This window comes from Pan paniscus, chromosome 2, assembly GCF_029289425.2.
Source record: "Pan paniscus chromosome 2, NHGRI_mPanPan1-v2.0_pri, whole genome shotgun sequence".
Lineage (NCBI taxonomy): Eukaryota > Metazoa > Chordata > Mammalia > Primates > Hominidae > Pan > Pan paniscus.
The window spans coordinates 69,692,523-69,704,863 of record NC_085926.1 but is presented as its reverse complement, the minus strand read 5'-3'; the positions used below and the strand labels follow the sequence as shown (position 1 = coordinate 69,704,863).

Sequence of the window (12,341 nt, the reverse complement as noted above, 5' to 3'; positions counted from 1 at the left end):
CGGCAAATATGGGTATTCTGTCACCCAAGCTTATATATTATTTATATCCCATCTCTATGCAATGCTTTCTATCACAAGTTCATTGAGCAAATCACCCCCACTCCCAACACCATCACCACCACCTTAGTGCCATGATTTTTTCAAAGTGTGATTCAACCAATAGTATCAGCATCACTTAGAAACATGTCAGAAATGCAAATTCTCAGACCCTACTCCAGACCTACCAAACAGAAACTGTGGGAGTGTGTCCCTGCAATCTGTTTCAACAAGCCCTACAGGGAATGCTGATGCACACTCGAGTTTAAGAACCACTGCCCTAATGATTTTACCACAAATCTCATGTCTCCATATTAAATACTCTTGTATTGCTATTTTAGAATGAAAAATTCCCCAGATCAGAATACATTTAGTTAAAAAAAAAAAAAAAAAAGGAGTGTCACTTGTATTGTCAGGCCAGAGATAATCATTGATAATAATTACTCACTGGTTTTTAAAAAAGGAAAAAAAAAAAAAAGGAAAGCTCTATAGTTTCCTCTAGAAAGTTTGTTATCAGATCTATATTACTGTTGTGGTAGCACCCAAGAAAATCCTGGGATTCACTTTGAACAATGTGCACCCCCGTGAAACCAATCCCTGTGATAAGGACACGTAGCCAGGCCTGTATCAGATTCTCCACTCCTGGAGCCATGAAATTGACTTTTTTAGAAAGATATCAGGTATATGAACCCAAAAGTAAGAAAGAGGGGTAACACTAGGGAGAGACTCCCTAAGGACAGCAGATTGACATGTGGTATCATTGACTCCCAAAAACAAACCCCAATTAATTGTCCTTGCCATTCAGCTCCCCGCCGTTACATCACGCACTTTAGTGATTTTGATATTATGACCAAGCAAGCACCATCAAACTCTCTCATTCACTGCTGAATCAACAATTTAAAGCTTCCAAATATAATCAGTATTGTTAGAATTACCTTCCAAAATCCTATCATTTAGCATTTACTCATCTCGCATTTGCCTAGATAAAAAATATTATTAGTGTGTACCTACCCAAAGACCAGTGGAAAAATTACCACACTGAGATGATACAAGATGCAGTTCCAAAAAGTCTACACGCTGGTTGTTTAATATACCATAAGCCAGTGGCCGACCTCTTACAAGTTATCCTCCAAGCATACTTCTTTGCAGCAAATGGACAAACCTTTATTTGGAATGTGACCAGGAATCATGCCAGTTGCTTATATTTTTAGGTATTGCTTCACATAAGCTATTGTAAACTCTTCCTTTAAAACTAAATAAATAGAATTTTCAAGAATGCATATTTGGGGTCACCCTCTTCCCTTGAAAGTAAATGACCTTAACTGGCCAACACTATTTTAATGTTTATTCTAGGCACTCTCTGCCAAAAGCATTATAAATTAGTTACAAAGAGTTCTTATTGGCTGAGGTGCCAGCATCCTAAATTTAGATGGTGCAACTATGCAGGCTCACCAATACAGCAGAGCAAAACTAACACTGAAATAATACCTTTCCACCTTTTGCTGAAAAAATTCAAATGCTAAAAACAAAACAAAACAATGACAAATATATACCTAGTCCTTTTGATGGAAGGGAATGTTACAATTTGACCAATGACATATCTGTGTGTTGGTTCATGAACTCAGTTTTAGGGCACCATCTCTACGAATTTAGGACACACTGCAGGCAAGAGGTACAGTGTGGCTACATCTCAGTGAGGTTCTCTAGTAGCCTTCACCAGGATTGAGCTAGGTCCTGAGTTAAACAAGGAAATCATCTTTAGGATTTCCATGAGCATTTCCTTTCACCAAATTTCAAATCTCCAGCTGTAAAAATAAAATGTATGTTTTTGAAAAACATGCTTCCTAGAATCAGTTAGTATTTAGGAATATTTTATAGTAAAGGTACCAAAGTAAATATAGCATTCCTGTCTGTCATTTCGTAATTTCATATATAACCACAGCCACCAGGCTAAGTGAAACCTCTCTGCCCCAAGTCTTCTTTCCACTGAGGCAAGTCAACCTTCCCAGAAGGAAACCTATTCTACAAATACAAGCTATGCTTTCTCCCAACAGTGGGGACAACCACTTTTCCAATGATGCCCTTAATCACATGGGAAAACTGATGAATGTGTGTGAATGATTCAGCAAGTTACCCCACTTTGGAGAAGAGGCAAGGGTGGGGAGGGTGAAGACCACAGATGCCTTCCTGAAATTGCTCAATGAGGCACAATTTCTTATATGACAGGATTCTACCAGTGCCCTCTATAGGGCATGCACTTAGACTTAAAATATTTGCTGTCACACAACCCAGTATTTTTCGTTTTGAAAGTTATCACTCTGGCCGGGCATGGTGGCTCATGCCTGTAATCCTAGCACTTTGGGAGGCCAAGGCAGGTGGATCACATGAGGTCAAGGGTTCGAGACCAGCCTAGCCAACTCATGGCGAAACCCCACCTCTACTAAAAATACAAAAAATTAGTCAAGCATGGTGGAACACATCTGTAATTCCAGCTACTTGGGAGGCTGAGGCAGGACTACTGCTTGAACCTGGGCACGGAGGTTGCAGTGAGCCAAGATCATGCCACTGCACTCCAGCCTGGGCAAAAGAGTAAGTCTCCATCTCAAAAGAAAAAGAAAGAAAGAACATTATCACTCTGTGGGTACTTGAATCAAAGAACACAGCTACTAAAATCCAAATGCTTTGAAGATTTTTTAAAGATGTCAAATTAAATGCATGCCACTTCCTGTGGATGTCAAAGTTGGTGAACACTGGAGGTGGTATGTGGGAGGAGAGCTTCTTCTTTTTTGTTTCTGCACCAACACTGACATTTTCACAACAGAGTGGACAGGAAGCATGATCTCAGGACCAAAACACAGGACTAGGAGTCAGGAGTTCTACACTGGTTATTTGTTCGTGGTGGGCGTGTATGTTTTGTGAAATCATCTCAGGCTTTCCTTTTTAATCCTCAATTACTTAGGCCTTTCCTTAACACCAAAAAAGTAATTAAAAATCCAGCCCCAAAAACTATGGTCAGACATTAATTATGTCAGGACAACAACAGTCAGGAGAACAAGGGATGACATCAAGTAGGATGATCCTAGAGGAAAGAAAGGATAACAAAAATAACAAGACCCATCTCCTCTTTTAGTCCAGGGTTAGGTTTATAAAGACAAGCATGAATCTCTGACTCACTCAACATTAGGAAAACATTTAAGACTGAGTTATAAACACTTATAACAAAGATTAATGTCTGTGTTTCTTTTTCCACTATTCATATGTTAACTTCAGTCCTATGGGTAACCCTGAACACCTACTAAGCCTCAAGCCTAATATTAGCTGCTTTACATACATTACCTTTTATCTTCACAGAAGCCTTGCAAGATGGCAACTGTCCCATTTTACAGAAGAGAGAATTAGAGTTCAGAAAGGTTGGATAACTTGACCAAAGTCACAGAGCCAGTGAGTGGTAGTGTCTGGATTTGTGCCTTTATGTCAGATATTCAGTCTTGCCTCAAAATCACTTCTTCCAACAGGTCATTCCTGATCATACAACCTAATAAAAAGCCCCCTTCTTTCATAGGCCCATTCTACCAATAATGCTCCATTTAATTTCCATAGCAGTTAGTAAAACTCATCTTGCTCATGTATTTGGTCCATTGTTAATTGTGCACCACCTCCAAGATGTATGCACCATGCTGGCAGGAACCCATCTGCTTCTCCACTGGACTCCCTATGGCCAGCACAGAGACTGACACTCAGCACCCAGTCCTTGAGAAGTCCCCAGAAAGGTCAGCCATTAAAGATAGAAGCTTCATCACTCTGAATCCCAGGACAGGGGTCTCAGGTGAACACTCCAAAGGTCTACTTCTCTACTCTTCACAGCATGCATCCAAAGCCACAGGAGGGAAAGATGAAGCGAAGAAATAAGAAAGCCACATTGTAGAAATGGGCCAGAGAAATAAGCTTACCATTGAGAAGCCAAACCTGGTCCTCCTCCCAAGATCATTTGCAATAGAACGGGAGGTGCAGAAATTTCAACAGAGATCCCAGACCTCCCTGTGGGTCTTCTCGACCTCGTTTGTCTCTATAAAGATGCAGACTTATCCCTTGGTATAATTCCTATCCTCGGAGTACACAATGTTCACTAGACTCACAAAAACCTTCTTATAAACTGCAAATTTGCCTTTATAATATCAAAAGCTTGTGGTGGCTGCATTTAATATCTTTGACCTGTCTTCATGATTATTTTCTCCAAATAATGCATACTTGGAGTGCAGTCAAACATATTTTTATAATTTATTCCGATTAGACAAACCCTCAGCAAAGTACATTTTATACCTCACACACACAAACATACACACACAAAAAACAAATGAAACTCTCACTTATTGTCCTTGAAAGATGACAAAAAAAATAGCCAAGTATTTTTTTTTCCTATTATTTATCCTAATACTGCCAATCCTGAAACAAAGCAGTTGGAGAGGGAAATTTAGTAACTTTGATTTGTCCCAAGATACATTTTTTTACACTGAGGTCCTATTCCTGACAGTAAGCACATGTGATCTGTTCTAAAAAAAGGATATTTTCCACTTCTTGCACAACTGGAGCAGATATAAACATCAGCCTGTGCAAACTGCACTGCAGAACTCAAAGGGAATTAAACATACGTCAACTTAAGTAAAATCTGTAAATAGTAGTAATCGGGAAAAGGAAATCTCCAATAACAAACAAAACCAAGACTGAGAATCCCACTTTAATCAAGTGTTCCATCTAATCATACCACAAAACGAATCTGCATAGTACGATTTGAACATCTGCAGGTTGAGGCACCTCAATCTTGTCTATTTTGTTTTGGATGCATGATTCTATACATGTTTTAGTTATTCTTAAGAGAAGGGTAAAAACTGCTATCATAGTAAAATTCTACTAGAAAAGGAGGAATTAATTTCATTTACTAACAGTGCTAGGTGCTATGCTAAACACATTTATACATTTTTGCTTAGTTTTAAAAGTTCTACCAACCCTAAGGGGGTGGGTTCTATTGATCTCATTTTACAGCTTAAAGAAATTGAGACTCCAAGAAGTTAAGTTTCTTGAACACAGATGTAGTGGTTAAGTTGCAAAGCAGTGACCACAGACAGCACTTAAGCAGGGCTCCCTCTAAACCTGTCCACATGCATGCAGCCTCTCTGTCACCATGAGGTATCATCAGGTGCCTGGAGACCACAAGGAAGAGCTTAAAGAAAGGCTAGAAGTTTAAAAGGCAAACGGAAACCCTAAATGTCTACTTTAGGACCATGCCCTCCAAGATGTCTAACATTTTACTTAGTGTAGAGAAACACATTTGACTATTGTTTCACCTTTAAGGCCAAACTCAAACACCCCTATTTGTCCACAAAACTGCCTCCCCAGTTCCCCTTCCTCTATTAAATGCCCCCAACTGCTGATGCCCACCCTGCCACAGGGACCACACTCTGCCTTGTATAATTAGCTGGATCCATGAGTTCTCTTTCCCTCACCACACAGGGAGGGCACAGTATGATGTATCTTTGAATTTTGCACAATCAACCAGGCATAGTACAGACTAGAGGACAAGAGCATGTAGCTACAGAAGCATCAGTTTAAATCCAGGCCCCACCAACTTGGCATACCTGAGTTTCCCTCTCTGTAGAATGAGAATAATAAACTATTACATACACCCAAGGTTGAATTGACAGCATTAATATAGAGTTAATGTTCATAATAGTGCCTAGCACATAGGAAGCACTAGATAAGTCTTAACTGTTTTTAAAATTATAATTAATATCATTATTGTTTTTTTTTATTATGATCACCTCATGCAGATTTCACAAAGATTAAACAGGTTTTACACACGTAAAAACACTTAGAATGGGGCTCACACATAGTACATACTCAATAAATGTGACCCATCATTATTAGTATTAATGTGCACATACTAGGACTCAATAAATATGTGTTGAACACGAATTCTTATGGATACACTAATGTCAAAATTGTTAGTTTTTTTAACTAGCATAAAAGAATTGTTATGATTAAATGAAAAATACAAAGTGTAAAATATTTATCTGAACACTTCATTAGAAGAAAAGCAAAAAGGAATTTACTAACATTCAAAGAACTGTGTTGCATAACAACACTTGCCTTAGAGAAGACAACCACAGTCAAGCAAATGCAAAACACCTTCCAAAATGCCAGGTTCACTGCTAGGTAATAAAGAAAATAGCAACAAGAACATCTGCTAACATTTACTGAGCATTTACTATGTGTCAGCACTGAGCACTCACTGTGTGTCAGGTGCCATGCTAATACTTTTCCCACAGTCAATGTAACACTTATATTCTTGAGACTACTGGAGGCAGGCCCCTATTTGCCAGATGAGGAAACTGAAATTAGACGTCACCCAGCCTGCCCAAGGTCACCCAGTTAGTTAGGGACAGACATCGATGGCAGAACAAGGCTCTTCATCTCTATGCTAGTGGTTCCCTGCAGATTAGACAGACCAAAAAAAAAATCAAGAAAACTTTCAGAAATCAAAAAATGATTGACAGTTTTGTTTTGCCAAGAATGGATTATTATGTCATCAAAGAAAGGGCATTTTTTAATATGAAGACAGGAGAAAAACATCTCAGCATAACTCCAAGAAATGGCAGGGGCCTTACACCCAAATATATGTAGGTATGCGTGTGACGCAACAGTCTTTGTCTTTCTCATTTCACCCAAACCTTTAAAAGTTCACACCTTTGTGAATCAGCATTTGGGGATCACTGCTGTATCCTGTCCTGCCATGATAAAGCTAATACTCACTTTCATTCCCATTTCTAATTTGCAGAAAATGTAATAACAGCTGTCTAAATAGTACTAAAGATTTAAGAAGAAATTGGAATTAAACTAAGCCAACTGTGAAGTCTGTCCAGGAAAAGGACATTAACAACTACAAAGCCATGTGGACTGAGTAAACCAAACAAAAGGACTATGAGCCTGAAAGATGCTCCTACGTTTTAAAATGTTTTTGGGTACAAAAGACCTGTAGAGACTTCCTCTGCTCCTAGGAGCTCATTCAACAGTTTCACATTTGTTTCCCTGCCATGACTATGCCTATGTGAATTCTGGGCTCACTCTAGATATTCAGCGCTTTTCCTCTGCCACCCAACATGCAGAACTCATTCCCAGGAGAACACAAGGTTTCTAAAACCTTGTTGGAGGAAACAGTGTGCAAACAATTCATTGGAACCTTTTCCCACAGCATGTGTCTTCCTATACACAGCCCTAACCACCAATATGACCAAAATGAGATTCACATAATCTAAATCCAGCAACTTCAGATTCCTAAAGGCAAGGATGTCTGGGTTAGAAATGAAATATGTCCTTCCTCATGAAAGACTTGAATATCTGAGGTTAGCCCCAATGAACAATATATGAATTCCTCTTTGGAGAAAGCCTAGTAGGTATCTATTTTAAAGGAAACACAATACTCATTGCAAAAACAAAAAACCAAATACCATACCTTGAGTGGGTTATGGTATTAAGGAAGAAAGCAACACATACTCAAACAAATATTTATTGTGTCACGCATTGTTCTAAGCCAGTGGTTCTGAAATGAGGGTACTTTGCCTACCACGGGATGTCTGACAATGTTCAGAGATGTTTTTGGTTGCCATAATTGATAGAGGCAGGAGTACTGGCCTCTAATAGATAGAGGCCAGGGATGCTGCTGGACATCCTACAATGCATAGGACCCTCCACAACAAGGAATTATCTGGCCCAAAATATCAATAGCACTGAGGTTGAGAAACTTTGTTCTAGGCTCTGGGGACACAATAGTGAGCAAGAAACAAACAGAAAACCCTGTTCCCTTGGAGTTTGCAGTCTAGCATGGAGAAACACGTAATAAACATAACATACTGGAAAATTATACAGTAGATTATAATATAAGCCCTATGGGGAAAAAATATATAGCTGCACAAAGAAGACAGAGAATTTGGAGGAATAGCAATTGCAAATACTGTGGTCAAAAAAGGGCCACACTATCAGTGTGATGGGAATGATGTTTAAAGAATGAACTGTAAAGAAAATAACAAGAACAACATCTGCTAACATTTCCTGAGCACTTACTACGTGCCAGGCACCATGCTAATACTTTCCCACAGTCAACGTCACACTTAATGTTCTTAAGACTCCTGGAGGCAGGCACATACTGGTTGGTGGGGGAGTGAGCACTGGGTCTGTCTGGGCAAAGGATGATCAAGGCAAGTGCAATATAAAAATGCCCAGTGGTGGAAGGGCCTGGGGTATTCCAAAAACAGTGAGGAGACCAGCCTGGCTGTAGCAGAGGGAGGTAGGAGGCAGGCAACAAGAGATAAGGTCAGAGCTGACATCTTAAGAACCTTGAATTTTACTGGGAGAAATTAGGAGCCATGGGCAGGTTCTGGGCAGAGAATGACAGGATCTGACTTGAGGTTTAACACAGAGTTGCTTGACCTCAGCACTACTAACAATTTGGGACCAGATAATCCTTTGTTGTGGGGGCTGTCCTGTGCACTGTAAGATGTTTAGCAGCATCTCTGGCCTCCACCTACTAGATATGGGTAATGATCCCTTCCACTGTAACAATCACAAATGTCTCCAGACATTGTCAAATGACCCCAGGGGGCAAAATCACCTCCAACTGAGAACCAGTTTTAACAGGAACATTGTGGCTACTATACTGAAAATTCACTAAATGTGGGTATTGCACTTTAAAAGACTACTGCAATAATCCAGGCAAGGGCTGATGGTGGCTTGGACCAAAGTGGTAGCAGAGGAGGTGGTAAGAAGCGGGCAGATTCTGGACATATTTTCAACTCTAACAACTCTGGACAATCCAGAGAAGACAGTTGATAGGCAGAACGGCTACAGCAGTCTTCACATATCAATTTCAACTTTTTCCGACAAAGACTTGTAAGAAGTGAGGTGCCCCAGCAAAAACATAAGACAAAAAGCAATGAGAGAGAAGGCCCTGAACAATGTGCAGCCCTTTTAAGTCACACAACAGATGTCGACGACAATACCTTAGACAACTGTGGAAAACAGTATAGAGAAATGTTGCCAACTCCATATATTTATTCACAGATTTTATTTAACTGGTTTATTTCAAAGAGCATGTGTGTGCTCCATATACAAGTTTTACAACAACTTTTTTAATTTAGCCTTCCTTTCCCTGCTGGTTCAGGCCCACACCTGTTTCTAGCATTAACGTGTGAAGCCATTTCTTCCCACATACCCACATTTTCCCTTACACGTGCCTGCTAGCTAGCTACTGAGGACGTTCACCCTTACAAGTCTTTTTTGCTGACTCTGAAAAAGAACAGGCCCAAATCGTCCAACATGAGTTTCACGGCACTCATTTGGGTTTTTCCAGATGGTATTTTCCTCGCTCTCTCAAACTGATTTAATGTTATGTATCAGCTACCATCAGAAATGTTCCAAACAGTCCGGTTAATTTATTTCTTTCAGGATTCCACACACACACTCATTCCCTCATTCTGGCCGTGTAAGCATTTGCTTATAGAAGCAAAAGCAGAGACTGCCCAGTAAAACACTGGTCCCTTCAGCCGAATGCAGATAAAGCCCTGATGAGCATAACCAACAATACCCTTCACACAATATTACTCAAAACCCCCAGCCCCCAACACACACAATCTATGCTCACACACAAAACAGCCATTATGAGGAAAAAACACCAACTAAAGGCTGGTTTTATAAGTCCAACTGCTTAGGCGGTTTCCTTCCAATCTGCCGTGAAGCATCTACAAAGAGGCTTCAGCAATGGCAGTCAGTAGGACCGCTGTTCCCAGATTTTCTTCCTCAACTGGGATAAAGAGTCCTGCCACAGCCCTGAAGGAAATAAACCTGGCTGCACTTTCCACTAGAAAAAGAACCAGCCCAGTGCTCGCCAGAGGCCAAGATTACACCACTTGGCTCCTCGTTCAGTTGCCCTTCTCCACTCACCCTCATTTCAAGACCCTCTCCCACTCTGCCAGCCAGGCCCATTCACCCAGGCCCCACCCACAGCGAAGGGCAAGGCAGGAAGTTACAGCCGAGTGCAGAAGCCCTGCTGGATGCTTCCAATGATAGCCTTATCCTAGCTCACAGCTTAGAGGGGTGGAAATAAACCCTTCTCAGCTATTCCAGCCTCCATTGACCATGTCCCTTTTAGGAAACATTGTAAACGAGAAGTACGAGGCGTCCAGAGTGGCTGCCGGACAGAGAGAACGGAAGACACCCAATCCATTTCGACAGACAAGTGGGAATGGAGGCAGCAAAAAGGGTGGCTCAAGGGAAGTGGGCACTAGAGGGGATGGGGCATCAGAGCAGTGGATGTCTTCACTCCTCGTCTAAAAAGTTTCTGAAGTCCCCAGCGAATTAAACACGTGTCTCTGCCAAGCGGGGTACACTCCCAGTAACCCCCAAGACCAAGGCTCATTTCCCCTCTGCAGGTAAGGCCTGGATTTGAATGGGACTCTATTTCCAGAGAGTTTAACTTGGACTAGGGGACACGCCCACCGCTGCCCTGGCCCCTCCCGCGCCCGCTAGCAGCGGTCTGGAGGTGAGAGGCGGAGCCCAGAGAAACCTCACCTGCAGGAGCCCAGGGGCTAGTTTCCCCACAGAGACCGGACTCCCAAGAGGTGACTCCAAGCGAACTAATTGCTTCCCTCCAATGTCGCATCTCAGTCCACCCAAAGCTCTCCCTCTCCGAGCCCTCAACCCGCTGGGATCTTCAGAAAGGGGGTTCACTAGAACTCTTTCTCCCCCATCCCACCAGGACAGCGTCCCGGCCCGGCGCTCCTCCTCCCCCACATCGCGCCAGGTCGCTCCCCAGCCCCCACTCAGTCTCAGCAGCTGGCATCCCCGGCCGAGGGTCCCCGCTCCTGGACGCTTCGTCCCCGGCGACCCGCCGCGCCCCCGCGAAGTGCGCTCCATCCGAGCTTCCTAAAGGCGCACTTGGGCCGGGCAGGCGCGGCCCCCAACTGCGGGGGGCAGTTCGCCCTCTGCCCCGGGGCAAGGGCACTGGGTCCTTGTCCCAGAGCTCCCGCGACCCGCTCTCCTCGCCCCAGAGTGGCAGACGCAGTGCCCCCCAGCCTCCCGCTGCGCCTCTGTCCAGCTGTCACCACTCACCTGCTCTTCAGCGGTTGACTTTTGAGTTCGTAATAGGTTTTGGGCTCTTCATGAAACTCCTCCCCGACTTCGAAATCCGGCACAATCCCCGATTCGGACTGCATGGCTCCCGCTTCCCGTCCTTCCACTGCTGGAAAGTGAGAACAGAGCCCGGGGGCGGAGGGAAGGTAGCTGGGCCTGGGTCCCCCGAGCCGTGCGCCCCGGCGCAGTGCCGAGCTCTGCCCGCTCGCCGGCTCGCGGCCGCCCGCCCCAGCGCGGGGAGTTTACACTCGCACCCGGGCGGGAGGGGCCGGCGGCCGAGCGCCGCCTGGGATCTGTAGTTCGGCCCGGGCGGGGCATTCCCAGCTCGCCTGGGGAGCCGCTCCCACGAAAACTACAGCTCCCAGAAGGCCAGGCGGGGGAGAGGCAACGTGGTGGACACCGCTAGTGCAACTCCTGTTTGGATTCATTGTCAATGTCAGCAGCTCCTCTCCCTCCTCTCTCCCCACTTGCTTCAAGGGTACAGACTTGGCTACTTAATATGAACAAGAACGGACACTGACTGCTCTTCTACCATCTCCCCGACCTCTCAGCTCAGACATCTGCGAGGGCACGCCAAGTGCTTATTTTAAAAATAAAATAGTCAAGGGTTTTGGCACAAGAAAGTTTTAGCATTCGAGCCTGTCTTAAAATAAAAGGACTTCCTATCAGCTCGCATGCTTCCCTGGGCTGCTGCGACATATCAGCTTGTCCTCGGATTGGAACAACGAGGAAGAACTTTCCCTCGCTCTGTAATGAAAACGTTATTGGAGAAATTGTTCTTGTGCGTTCCTTTTCTAGAACTAAGTCTGGACTTTTACAATAGTATTCATCAGTTGAATGGCTCTTTCCCCTTTATCCAAGTAGCCACTTCTAATCTAAAGCAGCAATTGAAAGATTCGGTTAATTTTAAAAGGCACAAAGTTACAAAATAGCGTCGTTGCTCTCTGCTTTTAATTTCTCAGTTGACTGGGAGTTCAAATGAGATTTGTCCTAGCATTTCAGGAGTGAAGATGTACAAGTGAACTGTACAAGTGTCAACCCCTTCCCGAGCTTCCCGGAACTCACTTAGGGAAGAGAATTTTAAAACTCTCCGTTGTGGCTCATTTGTACTTCTAGTCCTTCCCTCT

General features: G+C 43.3%; 1 protein-coding gene across 4 annotated transcripts in view; it reads right to left on the bottom strand.

Annotated features, from left to right (window-relative positions):
- Positions 1-11,505, bottom strand: part of MITF (melanocyte inducing transcription factor) — a 228,029-nt gene extending 216,524 nt beyond the window's left edge. For 2 of the 4 annotated variants that reach the window (XM_008963956.4, XM_063602817.1), the window contains exon 1: positions 11,194-11,505. In XM_008963956.4, coding sequence (XP_008962204.1) covers positions 11,194-11,297 — 104 coding nt within the window. In that variant the 5' untranslated portion in view covers positions 11,298-11,505. The remainder of the gene's footprint in view (positions 1-11,193) is intronic. The other 2 variants (XM_003811576.5, XM_063602816.1) reach the window with 2 other exon arrangements.
- Between the last annotated feature and the right edge of the window lie 836 nt (positions 11,506-12,341).